Below are 13,642 nucleotides of genomic sequence, written 5' to 3'. Positions count from 1 at the left end.
TATAAAACTGTTTATTGTTCTTTTCTAACCGTCATTAACGGTTCGTTTAACCGACCATGATAAATTATTTTATAATTATTTGTAAGGACAAAGGTCTTCATGATACCGTAATCACCGCTTCCATATATCTGACTGCACTCATTTTCGCATGATAAAAAAAAACCTTGATTAGTAAATTTCAGAAATTTTAACTAATTACGTAAATGTTAACTATCAACATCTTTGAGTAAATTAATAAATGTGAAAAATAAATATGTTAGTCTAATTGTAATTGTCTCGTATTATAAATTCCAGACCTTTAGAGTCTTAGGTTTAGGCATCGTGATTGCAATATATTCCAGATCCTTCTATGATTCTCACGTTGTCTCGCAATCTGGATCTCTCACGAAGAAATGTAATTTAGTTTTAGTAGTAAATCATCAAGATCCTTGATAAACCATCTTTGAAATAACAAAAAGGACAAAATTGAGAGAATAAACAGAAGAGAGGAGAAGCAGACAAGAATTATGACTTAATTACGGTCTGTGAATGAGAACTTTGATCCTGGTCAAGTGTCATCCTTGCAAAAGCACTTGCTCAAATCAATATGAGAAACGATCTCGGCCATTCAAACTTGAAGGTAATCGACTGATCGTTGCTCTGTTTGCTTTGCTAAGCGGTTGGTTTGCTCTTTTAATTGGCTAAACCAATGCCAAATCTAAACTATACATTTAATCTGAATTGAACCGACTGCAATTTCCATCAGACCGTTGATAAGATCGAGACGATACCGGTTCTAGGCTTGAGCTGATTTGTTCTTCGTCAGAAAGCCAACAGTATCGAATCTAGATTTCACATATGTATAACAGTTTCTAAATCATATGATTATTAATCTATGCCTTACAAATTTATACGTAATGAATTGGTGCCAAACTTTTAATCATCATTTCTCTGTTTCTTAAGTGGTAGCCTGGTAGGGAAAAATCGTGTCCCATGTAAATAATCAAGAACTTAGGTAACAGAAATAAACAAATTATACAAATACAAATTACTTTCAATAGCTGAAAACGAGAAGTGACTTGGTCAATTAGTCAAGGCGTCCTTCCGTTTGTTCTCATTGCTTTTAGTTTGCATCAATAGATTTTAGTTCCCCGAGAAGATAAAAACTGATAAAATAATAAAAAAGATTTTGGTTTTTTTTCTTGCATCTTTACGCTCATTGCTAACACTAGATTTCAAGGACAAATTCTGCTAGCATAGGTTTTAAGAGCGTGTTAAGAGAATGATCGTATCATTGGCTTCTCTAGAGATACCGTTACATGCATGCATTCAAACTTTTTTTGTTTGTTTTATTGTTGACATCAAGCATGCATTCAATTATGTCACATCTATGTACATTCCAACTCAAGGAATAGGTAACCGACAGAAATGTGAAGCAATTTTGTACAAACAATGTGACCCTATGATAGTGTAAATCTGTAATAATTCTGTACTAATTTCATTATTATCATCGTTCTCTCCTGCTTTATTAGAATTTGGCTTTGTGTATCGGGCTTAGGAACACACAAGGCTATGTTCATGTTGGCCAACCCTGTACCTAATCAGTAGTCACTAAATTATTTCAACATTTTTTGTTTCTTCGACCAATTTTCATGGGCTTGTTTTTGACTCCGCATCAAATAATCTTTGGATTACACCACCAGAGGATTTTTCCTCAATTTTTTCATGTTCATGGGATTTTCCTCAATTTCCGAAAATCATGTCTACGAGACTATTTTGTTTTTGTGGAAAAACGAATAAGTAAATTAAACCTGATTCAAATAAAAATACATGTTACAATATTATATTGATATATCTACCGGTTAAGTGAATAATACGTTAAACAGGAAAACATTAATAAATAACATATCATTGATAAGAGAGACGTTTGGATGTCACTTGCAGATATATTCTGACTCAAGAGTATTTCTGTCTTCGCATATCTTTCACCCTAGCATCCTATTTAGTCATTGATCTTCTTTCACGAGCTTAGTGAAACAGCATAATTTTTAATTAGTTGATAATTCGATGATGAAATTATTCTGAATATTTTTATTTGGTTTATTTATGAACTACAAAATATCAAAAAATTGTGATGTATTATAAGAAGAGAAAGTGAATGTTGTGTCATTAAAACAAACAAATGTGACATCACGTGTCTAAAAAAATATATTCAAATTTTAATTAATCTTCCAAGAAAAAAATACAAATTAATCATTTTTCGACAAAAATAACTTCAATGTAACTACTTATGTCATATAAAGAAAACAAAACAACCTTTGAATAGGAGAGACACATCAAAATATGACTTTTTAGACCTTTTCTAACTAGCTCAAGTCATCTGTACAAAGAGAAGAAAAAAAATTGAAAGTTCTTTCAAATTTGAGAAAAAAAAAAATAGACGTAAGAAAAGCGTCAAGAGACCAAAGACGAATATTCTTTTACTCGCGAGTCCCAAAAAAGAAAAAGAAAAAGAAAATACGAATCTGCTTAACATTAAAGAATTAGAAAAAAAAAAACTCTTTCCGACAAGACATGTTTTCCACCATTTCAGTTCCTTCTTTCATCTAAAAAATCTCTTTTTCCCCATTTCTCTGTTTTCTTCTCCTTGAAAAACCTCTCCTTTATTCCCGTAACCAAAAAAAAACTCCACTGTGTGCTTTGATTCATCACACTACACTAATGGCGCCTGCCACAGACTATCAAGGCTCGTTCCTGAGCCGAATCAGCATCCGCCGCAACCAGATCGTCTCCATGGACGTCAATCACGAGCAAGAGCTCGAAGAACTCGAGTATTTCCAGAAACACGTAGCCGAGCGTTTCTCCGAGTTAATATCTCCATCGCCGTCTCCGCCTCCTTCCTCCTCCTCCTCCTTCTCCGATGCCGGCGGCTCTCAGCCGTCTGATCCAATTCTCTCGATCCCATGGCTACAGAATCTCCTCGATGTTTTCATGTCCTGCGAAACAGAGTTCAAATCTGTCCTGACGACGACCCAGATCTCCAAATCGCCGTCTTTAGAGAGGGTTTTGTCGGAAATGCTTGATCGGATCCTGAAAGCATTGGATATCTGTAACGCCGTCGTTAACGGAATTGATTCCGTTAGACAGAGCCGACGTCTGGCGGAGATAGCCGTCACGGCGCTTAAACAACGGCCGTTATGCGACGGAAGCGTTCGCAGAGCCAAACGTGCTTTAACCAGCCTCCTCGCTGGCTTAAACGTCGACGGGAAAGACAGAAACAGCGGAAGTGGTGGCAGTGGTAACCACCGAAGGATGACGTCACGGTCGTGGTCGTTTGGACAGCGCAGCAGCGTCACCGTAGGTGGCTCATCTGGCCACGTCAGCAAGAATTGGTCTGCGGCGAAGCAGATTCAGGCGATGGTGGCTAATCTAGTGCTGCCACGTGGAGCAGAAGCCTCGGGACCGGCTATGCCGGTATACGTAATCAGCAGTGTCATGGTTCTGGTGATGTGGGTGCTAGTCGCGGCGTTGCCTTGCCAGACAAGCAGCCTTCCTGTGGCGCCATTGCCGCTTCCGAAACACCAGAGCTGGGCTAGCGCCGCCGTGAACATCCAAGAGAGGATTGGTGAAGAGATGAAACGGAAGGAGAAGCGTTTTGGTGGTGGTTTTACAGGGGGTTTGATGGAGGAGTTGCAGAGGATGGAGATGATTGGATTATGGTTAATGGAATTTGCGGAGAGGTTTAGGTTTCCGGCAGAGGAAGAGGAGGAGGAGGAAGTTGCGGAGAAGGTGGGGGAGATGGAGGAGATTTGCCGGAGAATGGAAGTTGGATTGGAGGATTTGCAGAGACTAGTGAGGCAAGTGTTTCACAGATTGGTGAGAAGCAGGATAGAGATTGATGCAATACTTGATCAACTTCATGCCATCTAATTTGTAAATCTTCAATAACAAAATCTTTTTCTCTTTTTTTTTCTCTGGGGTTTTTTTAGTTTGAAACACTACTCTTTGAAAAATCTTGATGTGTATAATCTACTGTGTATAGATACACACCATGTTCGGTTTGTGGTATATGAAAACTGCAAAACTTGTCTGACTCTCAGATTAGATTTTATGGTGCTTTCCAGATTATGTATCATTAGGCATGGCTCCGCCTCTGATGATGTGTGCTCTTCTGTCGTTTGAATTTGTTGTGTCCTCTGCCACCGTCTCGTTTGGTTTTTGTTTCTGATGAGGCTTCTCTGTTATTTCTTTTTCGTGGCCTGTAAAAAAAAAAGAATCAATTCATTTATGCATATAATGAGCAAGCAATGGTTTGATTGGATATGTGTTCTTGATTATCCGATATAATTGCTGTTCTAGAGTATCTTACTCTCTGGGTGGGTCGATGGATGTAGTCTGTGAATCATTGGTCTCTTCTTTGTCTTTTGGTTTCCCTGAACGGTTCTGCACATAAGATAAAAGTTTCAAGATGATTATAATTGCCATTACCTCGGATATTTATGCAATCTGAGATCTTCAGGAAACTTTACAGAGGAGAAGGTGAGAGAGAGACCTCTAAAACTGTCTGGAGGAAACTCTTGTGCTTGTCTGGTGTGGCTAATTGGACTGCGCGGGTACCGCACTTCCTTATCATAATCTCAACTATGATCGTTACCTAAGTGCACATTTTTCGTTAGACAATCATCTTACAACCACAACGTTTTGAAGAAGCACGAGAATTGAAAATTACTAGGAACGAAATTTAAGCGCTGTTCTCGTAATTACCTTTGACTTGAAATAATGTCTTGAAACAGACGACCAGGGAAGAATTTCCCATAAGAGGTTCTGCAGTAGATTCTGCAAGTCCTGGGCTTGCGATGTCGAGACTAAAACTTTCACAAACCCCAAAACAGCCTGGAGATACACGATGACGCATGAGAAACTTAAAGGAGAAAACCAAAAGCACATACTAAGAGAAACTACATTTTGATATCTGATTAAAAAGGAATGAGGTAGACTTACTTTGATAATCTCAATGGATTTGGTGTGAAGCAATGATAAAACAGAGGAAAGAAGCTCTGGTGACGACAGGCAGATCTCAGGGTCTTTGTATATCAAGACAGATAACGCAGACACTGCTCCACTCCTTATGTGCGGCGATGATCCAGAAATATAACCCGTTATCTGAAGAATCAATGAATGCTTATTGGTCATTTGAGAGATAACGAGAGTGGATTAAATTGTTATTGGGCGCTCATCTCATGTACTTACCATGTTGATTAATTTGGGACAAGGTTCATCACTGGTGATAGATGATGAATTTTTCAGGGTGGTATATACCATAACCAGTGCATCACACGCTGCTTTTCTATGTTCTTCATTCCCCTGTATATGTAAAGGCAAAATAATGCACAGAAAACGTCAGTTCTGTTTAGTATTTGTATTGTTTCCACAACAAACTGAAGCAAACAATATGCTTACATCTTTAAGCGTCAGGATCATCTCGTTCAGGATAAGGAAAGCCTTCTCATTCTCCTCCTCAGAGCTCGACTGCAGAAAAAAAAAATAAGAGTAAAACATCAGGAATTTTGGTCGTCCTGCACATTTATAAACAAAGCATGGATATACTAAAGCTATAGTTCAATTTGGATAGATAGTCTTTCGTTAATAACAAACGTCAAACTGATATCAAGTTTCAACTGATACAAAAGGATATATATTTAAACCTGAATTCCATGCGCCATTAGAACGTGGAAACATGCAAATCGACTTTTAGAAGATGCTGCATCCTCCAGAGTTTTATGGCTGAGTAGCATCTTTATCACCTCTGCAAAATGAGATGAACAAAACCAACCATGTTCCTGCACCGACGAGGGCACAGCCACATTAATAAGAATGAAGTATCACCCAGTGATCAGTAAGAGCTACTACAACAAGTTCAGATGAGGTAAACAACCTCCAGAAGTCTGCTCAGAGTCTCATACGCCCCACGAAGATCAGCCTCGTTAGTAGCCTAAAACCAAAACAACTCATGGATCAGAGCCTCTACATAGAAAAATCTATCGCATAAAATACTTAAGCTGTAGCAAGATACCAGAAAACTTTGGCGAACAAGATTATAAATCAACTCAATAAGATCTTCTTTGGCTCCTTCAACAAATGAAGATGCAAGATCAAGCACAGCACTCCTGCATACGAGTGTCAAAGAAGTCGTACCAGGTAAATGAGAAAAAGAGAAAAACTTGATATACACATGATGTCATGCTAACGCAATGTGTATTGTTATTGAAGAAATTTAACATGTCATGAAGAAAATTTACGAGGATCAGTTTCAATATAAAAGAAATATAACAGGGGATATCATATATCTAGAGCTATACCTCTTTAACTGTGTCTTTGTAGTACTGCGGTTGTCTTTTTCTTCATCCATTGAATCATTAGACTGATCGACCTTCCCTTCGATCTCGCTTTCACCAGCAGGATCAAACTTATTTAGCAAGGAAATTAGAATCTTTTTCCTCACTGAAGAATCCAAAGTAGAAGCTAAGCATCCAATTGCAGCCTGACATTGTAAGAGCATAAAGACTTAGCCACTTAGATCAAAAGACCCCACTGTCCTATGCTGAAGAGATTGTTGAATAAAAGCAAAAATAGTTTATTGACAAAGAAAATAAATCGCCGTATGCATCGTTGAAAAGAAATAGATTGACCAAGCACCATAGTAATTCAAGTTAAAGATTTTGAGTTTTGTTTATGCTTATAAGTATAGCTTCTGTTTAAAAATAATTACCAAATCCGGCCTATGAAATAACTAAGAGCCAATCTGAGTTTGATCACACCATAAAAAGGAAGATATTTCCTAGCAAACGAATATCTACAATGTAGTCCTCCAAGTTGGGAGACAATGGAAGACCTTAAACCAATTTGTTATAAGCTGAAATGCAGAGAATAAGAAGAAATTCTGTAAACCTTAAAGTCTGCACGGATCTCTGTGCCTGAAACAGTGAATAAATCGACAAGAGTTTGAAGCAATACTGCGGAGCTTGATGCCAAAGCCTTCAAGTTTTTAGTTGAAGCTTTCCTCGAATAGTGAAATCTACTCTCAAACTCTGGTTTAGAATCTTCACTTATATCGGCTTTTGCTTCGCCCATATCAGTACTGGGTTTAGGTATTCTTTTATTCTGATTAACAAGCATCTGAACAAGGAAATTCTTTAATGAGACTGAACTTCGGAACTTCTGGAATATATTATGATAAAGGTGAAATGTGAATGAACTCACCTGTAGAGAAACGGCCACGGCTTCATGCATGAAAGATTTTTTCTTGATAAATTTAGCCATCAGTTTGGCTAATGATCCAAAATTTTGGGGCACATCAGTTGGATAATTACAGAAGGCAGGTAACAGTCTCAGCAGCTCGTGACCACATGGCCGCAACTTTTTGCCGTGAGCTGACTTTTTAGCTAACGAACAAGTATAAAAGAAAATGTTAGTGAAAAAATTGGCAGACACAAAGAAATCATTAAGGGATTGTGCACTAAGTGGTAACTATTTTCTCGCATGAAGTAACACAAGTGGCAGATTAGTATAGTAAACCCTGATATGTAAACAAACCCAAAGCACTAGAAGGTGAAAGTCTATCCCATCTAATGTTAATGAAATTCTCATTGTCCGCATAGAAGATTACCTCCTTTAGAAGCAAGCATCAATGATTTTGCAAGGGGAACAATGTGTTTGACATAATAGTCAAGAGTTGCTCCAACGATATATCTTCTTAAGATAGGAATTAGCCAATCATTTTCGCATGAGTGGCTCTCAGCATGAAGGGTGATAGGAAGAAGTGTTAGTAGCCTCACTGGCCCCATGGCAACCACTGCAGACCCAATGCATTGCTGAACCTGCAGATAAGTCCAATCTAATATAAATTAGCTAATATAGATGGATTCATTATATCGTAAGAAACTGTACACAGAAAAACATGATGAGCATCAAGATGTTTCCTTTCCTACTTATGAAATATTATTGAATGCATCATTAGTACTAAATTCACTGGAATCCACTGGGACATTCAGAAAAATAACTCACAAGCTTCTGAACCAACCATAGCATAGGACCTTTCATAACAATAATTTACAAATTGTAGAAACTTATTGAAGATTAGTCTGGGAGAATTATCGAAAACTTACATATTGTGAGCTAGAATTATCTCCAGTTGCATTTTTCATTATGTCGGCAAGCTTAAAAATTATATTATTTGCAAGAATATATGAAAGCTCTCCTGAAACAATGGGAGATAGAATCAAATACTTCTCTTCAGAGATGTTTTATTCATACCAAACTTAATTGACTTTTGGGAAAGCAAATTAGTTGCTTGTAACAAATTGTTCTGTAGCTAACATGTTCAGGATGACAAAATATAGCACCTGAGTAAAAGTACACCTACCAAGTTTCTCGATCAAAAGAGCTGTGACAGTTAAAATGCACTCCTTTGGAATTCCATCACATGAGTTTAGGGTACTCTCAAAGACTCTGCAGACAGATCTTGCTGCATTTATATTGCCTCCACCGGTTAAGTTATCCTCATCTTCACACAACAAGCTTCTTTCGGTCAGAAGATTATTCGTATCAATGTAGCTACTGATCAAATCTTTTAATATAACTGAGACTTGGGATGCAACGTCGTCCGCGGAAGTCAGAAGGCCTAAAGCATAGGAAATGAAAGTTAGAATTCATCACACTAGTGCACAATGAAGAACAAAAGAGCTAGATGCTGATAAGTTCGGGAGGGGAAAAAACCTGCCAATGACCCACACACTAGTGGAAGTTTTCTTAGACATAATAACGGTTCGTCTGAGTAGGCTTTCTCCAAAGCACTTTTTAATAGGGTGCTCACATGCACGATAGTGTCAGCAGGATTCTTATCGTGTAAAGATAGATAATTAGTCAAAGAAGTTATGACTCCTTCTATCTCAGGAACAATAACTGTATCTTCTGAGTTCTTGAAGATAGAATCAATCGCTTTTAGAATCTGCCTCGTCAGCGGCGAAAACTGAGAAGTCATAAGCTTGCAAAGTTCTGAAAAAACTTTAGAGCTAACTTTGGCCGAGAGAAATGGAATTATAGCACTGAGCACATTTAGCACATGAGCAGCCTCTGCGTTCTCGGGTTTCAATGTTGACTCAACCTTAGAACCTTCCTCCATCTTTGTCGAGCTTAATTCAGATAAGACAGGCTTATGTTCTTTAAGTAAACCATATACCGTATTACTTGCTTCCTTTATAACAGTAGACGATCGGAGAGAAGCAAATAATTTCTCCAGACACTCTTGAGCGCATCTTCTAACCTAACCAAGCAGATACACACAATCCAAGATTGCTTGTCAACACAAAATGTTACTTCTTGCAAAAAATGAAACTCTATAAAGATATACAAGTATTGCTTCTCCACCAGCAAGCACACTGATATATAACTAGATTAACAAAAAGAATTCATAGAAACTGCAAATAGAGAAAGCTCAACACTTTACAGAGAGCATACTAATCATAAAAAACAAATTGTCATTCCATTGACAATAGTGATTCGGAAGCTCAAATTAAAGAAGAGGGAAGCTCAAAAGTGATACCTTGGGACGTTTATCAATGGCGAATTTGAGAAGTGAAGCAAACCCAATTCGAATAGATTCCCAATCATCCAAATCGCAGAAGCCAATGAGCAAGGTTCCAATACACTTCACACCAGCTCTCAAGCTCGCAACCCCTAGTTTATCTCCTTCTCCGTCAATTCTATTTACCAGAACAATCACAGCCTCTCGAGCCATAGTAGCTGAAATTTCTCCGGGAGGAACAAGAGGAACGACTAAGGACAGGAATGTAAGCAAAGCAGAAACCGCCATGGGATCAGCCGTCGAAGAATCCAACGAGGATATAGCAGCTGCGAAGAAAGCAGGAGGAGACGGCGGAAGAGACTCGGCGGTGAGAATGGAGCGCATCGCGGCGGCGGTGGCGACGAGATGGCGGTGCTGCGAGGCGGAGGACTTGGCATAACGGTCCATAAGCTGTTGGCAGATGTCAGTGTCGCCATCTTTGAACGCAATTTCATCGTTTTCATCAGCTCTGTCTTGCTGCCCTGTTTCAAAGGCCGCCATAGCTCGAAGAGAAGAGGTTTTGTTTAGGGTTTAAGGTAACAGAATGATGTTGACGAACGAACAAAGACGACTAATTAAAACCAGTGGACACAATAGACCGGGAAATCATTCCGGTTTAATACACCGTGTCTAATTCTCAGGCGTACCGGTTCGGTCCTTAAGTTATACCGGTGTTAAAAATTTCTTATAAAATTATGATTTTGTAAAAATAAACCTTCTTCACTGTACCAAGTTAACTCTACATTTTTGCTTAAACGCGGTTGTTAGAGAAGAATGGGCACAAGCTATGTTTCTTTAGGGCCACAATCTATATCCATCTTGATAATGAAAATGAAAATAGTAGAGTTGCTGTGAACTTGAGATTATGGACCATAATTTGAAAGGTTATTATTTTTTCCAATCTATTATATAAAGAGTGGGTTGTGTCTCACAAACTTGACACATCAATAACCTTTCTTATGACATATCAGTTCACTTATTTATTATTAAAAAAACTAAAGATGACACATCAGCTCACTTATTTATTATTAAAAAAACTAATTATTTTTGTGGTCATTTTCTCTGTGATTTGATTATCTATCATGATGGCTTTTTGACTTCAGCTTTTGATGTCTCATATTCTTAATGACGCTTTAAACATTGTTAATATGAAGATTTTTTTTACATGTTTCAACGCATATATGAATGAGAAGAAAAGAAAAAAAAACTCAAAATTTTATGATAAATCTCCAATCTACAGCTTTAAATTGTAACTTATACAGGTTTCTATATAGAAGCTTACGACAATAAATATTTTAGATTTTATTTCTTGGTTACGGTCAGACATATAACACTCATTTTTGTGCGTTTAAAGGAGAAGAAAATTTTTTCTCGAGAATGCTATAAAAAATAAATAGCAAGATGACTTCGAAGATTGGTATGATTAAGAACTCTACTTTTTTTTACTTTACTGTTTGAATGTTAATTTACAACATACATTTCTCAATTATGGTGACTATGAACTTATGAAAGATGAGTAGTTACTTTTTTACCTTGCTTATTTGGGTTCTCAAAAGAGAAATGAAATTTGCAACTAATTTAATTTTTGTTACTAAACATTTTTTTGACTCTATGATCATAAAAAAACAAAATTCTTACTACGTTGGTTATTAGAGAATCTATAGGGGTTTGCTTCATGGATGAGGATCAATTGTATTGGCAAATGGTTAGCGACTTAGCGTTATATTTCCAACTTGATAATGCAGTGATCTTCTTAACATTGTTTAAATAAAACAATACTCTATTCGTTTCATAATAAGTGTCATTCTGACACATTTCACACAGATTAAGAAATTAATAAAATATACAAATATACCCCTAATTAATATACTTTTATAACATTTAATTACAAAGACTATTATCTTTAAATGAGGGGTAAAACAAGAAATAAGAGTAAAAAGTTATATTGAAAATGCAGAATGACACTCTTTTTGAAACAAAAAATGAAATCTAAAACGACACTTATTATGAAACGGAGGGAGTATAGCAAATCACTGAATGTAATACATGCATGGAAATCAAAGTAAACAAGCGTTGGAAACAAGCAAGGAAAAAAGTGGAACATTTGTTTAGGTAAGTTAATGATAACTAACATGCACTAAATTTAGTAAACTTGAGTAAGCTTTACAAAAAAAGTGAAAACTTGCTAATAGTTTGTTTTTTTAGGTTGAATTTAATTCACATAACAGAAAAAGAATAAGTATCTACCATAAGATGGCTGATATAATGATCATGTAAGCTATTTTGATTTGAAGAACTGTTTGATGCCGCAAGTTTCTTTGTGTTTGAATAATCATGAGAATTATCATATTACTTTTAATACCAATAAAAAAATATAGATTACATATCTAGATTTGATGGATTCTCGCATCTAGATTTGTTTATGATGTTTCAAAAAAATGATGTAGTCATAAAAAAAGAAATTAACTGTTCTTAGTAGAGGAAAGTTTAATTAACTTTTTGAAGATAAAAGAAAAAGCCAATAAAAAAAGCCAACCAAAATAAGAACACTTTAAAAAAATAGGTAAAAAACTAACCAAAAAACCCAATAAGTTTATAAAAAAACCAATAAAAAAGCTAACCAAAACAAAAACACGTTAAAAAATAAGTAAATAACTAATTTTTTCTACATAAATATCCAAAAACAATATCTAAATTAAACACTAGATAAAATAATAATAAAAAATACCCACGCATTTGCGTGGGTAATCATCTAGTCTATTATATAAAGAGTCACTTGAGTCTCACAAACTTGACACATCAGCACTCCTTTGAATGACACATCAGCTCATTTATTTTTTATTTAAAAATTTTAGTGAAACTCTAATTAATTTAAGCTAATTACTTTTATGTTCATTTTTCTGTGCACTGATTTATTTACCATCATGGACCTCATGGCTTTTTGACTCCCATTTTTGATGCTTCCTATTCTTAATGATGCTTCAAACGTTGTCTTAAATATTGGTCACTCATGTTTCAACGCATAAAAAATAATCAGCAAATATAGAGGAGAAGACATGGAAAGAAGTAAATATTACCTAAGATTTTCTAATAAATCTCTAATCTACAGCTTCCACGTTGTAACTTATGCAAATTTCTATATAGAAGCTTACTAAAGTGAATGTTGTTCACAAATCCACGGTCTAAGATTTATTTCTTGGTCATGGGCAGAGACATCTACATTTAATACCATCGTTTGTGTTTATTTAAAGGAAAAGACGAATTTTGCTTTTAAAAAGAAGATTTTGTATGATGGTTTCGAGAATTCTGTGAGAGTAAATAGCAAGACAAAGCTATAATAATAATTTCTAAAATAATAATAATTCGGCGACGAAGCTATAATAATAATAATTTCTAAAAACTTTGTTTTAAGTTAAGCTGGTGTAAGTTATCTATTCTATTTATTTTTGTTTTAGAGAAAATTTTAAGGGAGAAAAATAATACTCTGAAAGACCTATTACATCCATTAGTAAATTTTTTAATATCTATGTTTTTACCAGAAATGATAAAAATCTCGTCTCAATGAATTATTATTAAAGAAATTTTTGTGGAGAAAAGATAAATATAATTTATATCATTTTATGTGCATAAAATGTAGCTTGTTTTATCTCCATCAGATCTTGGAGTTGGAGTATTGGTTCTCCCAAGTATTGCAATAAAAAGCCACTGGAGCAGCAAAAGCCAAATCCGATGGTGAAAATGGAGAAAGACGTATTTGGTTAGCTTTTACAATAGCTGATCATGTTTATCTAAAGTTCCAAACTGTACCTGTGATGCAAAAGATAATATATAATATAAAAAATCACAGATTTTCATGCTATATTCATTTCCTAACTTTTCTAATTTTAGTGGAGATTGTGACGGTTTTGCCAATGAGAATATGAAAATTTTATGAAATAAAGTTATCCATTTATTTTGAGAATATATCTCTTAGGTTCCTAATCATAATATTTAGTATTTGCTGAATTCTCATATCTTTGTGTATGATGTTCAAGATAATTT

At 35.7% G+C, this 13,642-nt stretch overlaps 2 protein-coding genes across 2 annotated transcripts; one reads left to right on the top strand and one right to left on the bottom strand.

Moving 5' to 3' along the window:
* Positions 1-2,550: 2,550 nt before the first annotated feature.
* Positions 2,551-4,047, top strand: LOC18030886. The gene has a single exon (XM_006413481.2). It carries the CDS (start codon positions 2,701-2,703, stop codon positions 3,907-3,909), a length of 1,209 nt encoding a protein of 402 aa, XP_006413544.1. The 5' UTR covers positions 2,551-2,700; the 3' UTR covers positions 3,910-4,047.
* On the bottom strand, positions 3,984-10,121 carry LOC18030885 (RRP12-like protein). Its single transcript, XM_006413480.2, has 18 exons — positions 9,581-10,121; positions 8,755-9,301; positions 8,402-8,659; positions 8,145-8,236; positions 7,646-7,856; positions 7,240-7,421; positions 6,928-7,155; positions 6,339-6,520; positions 6,053-6,146; positions 5,915-5,971; positions 5,685-5,819; positions 5,440-5,508; positions 5,230-5,343; positions 4,981-5,142; positions 4,744-4,872; positions 4,532-4,633; positions 4,349-4,422; positions 3,984-4,238 (listed from the first exon to the last, which is right to left on the bottom strand). The coding sequence occupies exons 1-18, from the start codon at positions 10,100-10,102 to the stop codon at positions 4,115-4,117; spliced, it is 3,282 nt and encodes a 1,093-aa protein (XP_006413543.1). The 5' UTR covers positions 10,103-10,121; the 3' UTR covers positions 3,984-4,114.
* Positions 10,122-13,642: the final 3,521 nt, after the last annotated feature.

The sequence above is a fragment of the Eutrema salsugineum genome, unplaced genomic scaffold (assembly GCF_000478725.1).
Source record: "Eutrema salsugineum unplaced genomic scaffold, Eutsalg1_0 scaffold_1, whole genome shotgun sequence".
NCBI lineage: Eukaryota > Viridiplantae > Streptophyta > Magnoliopsida > Brassicales > Brassicaceae > Eutrema > Eutrema salsugineum.
This window is presented reverse-complemented; position numbering and strand designations above follow the sequence as displayed.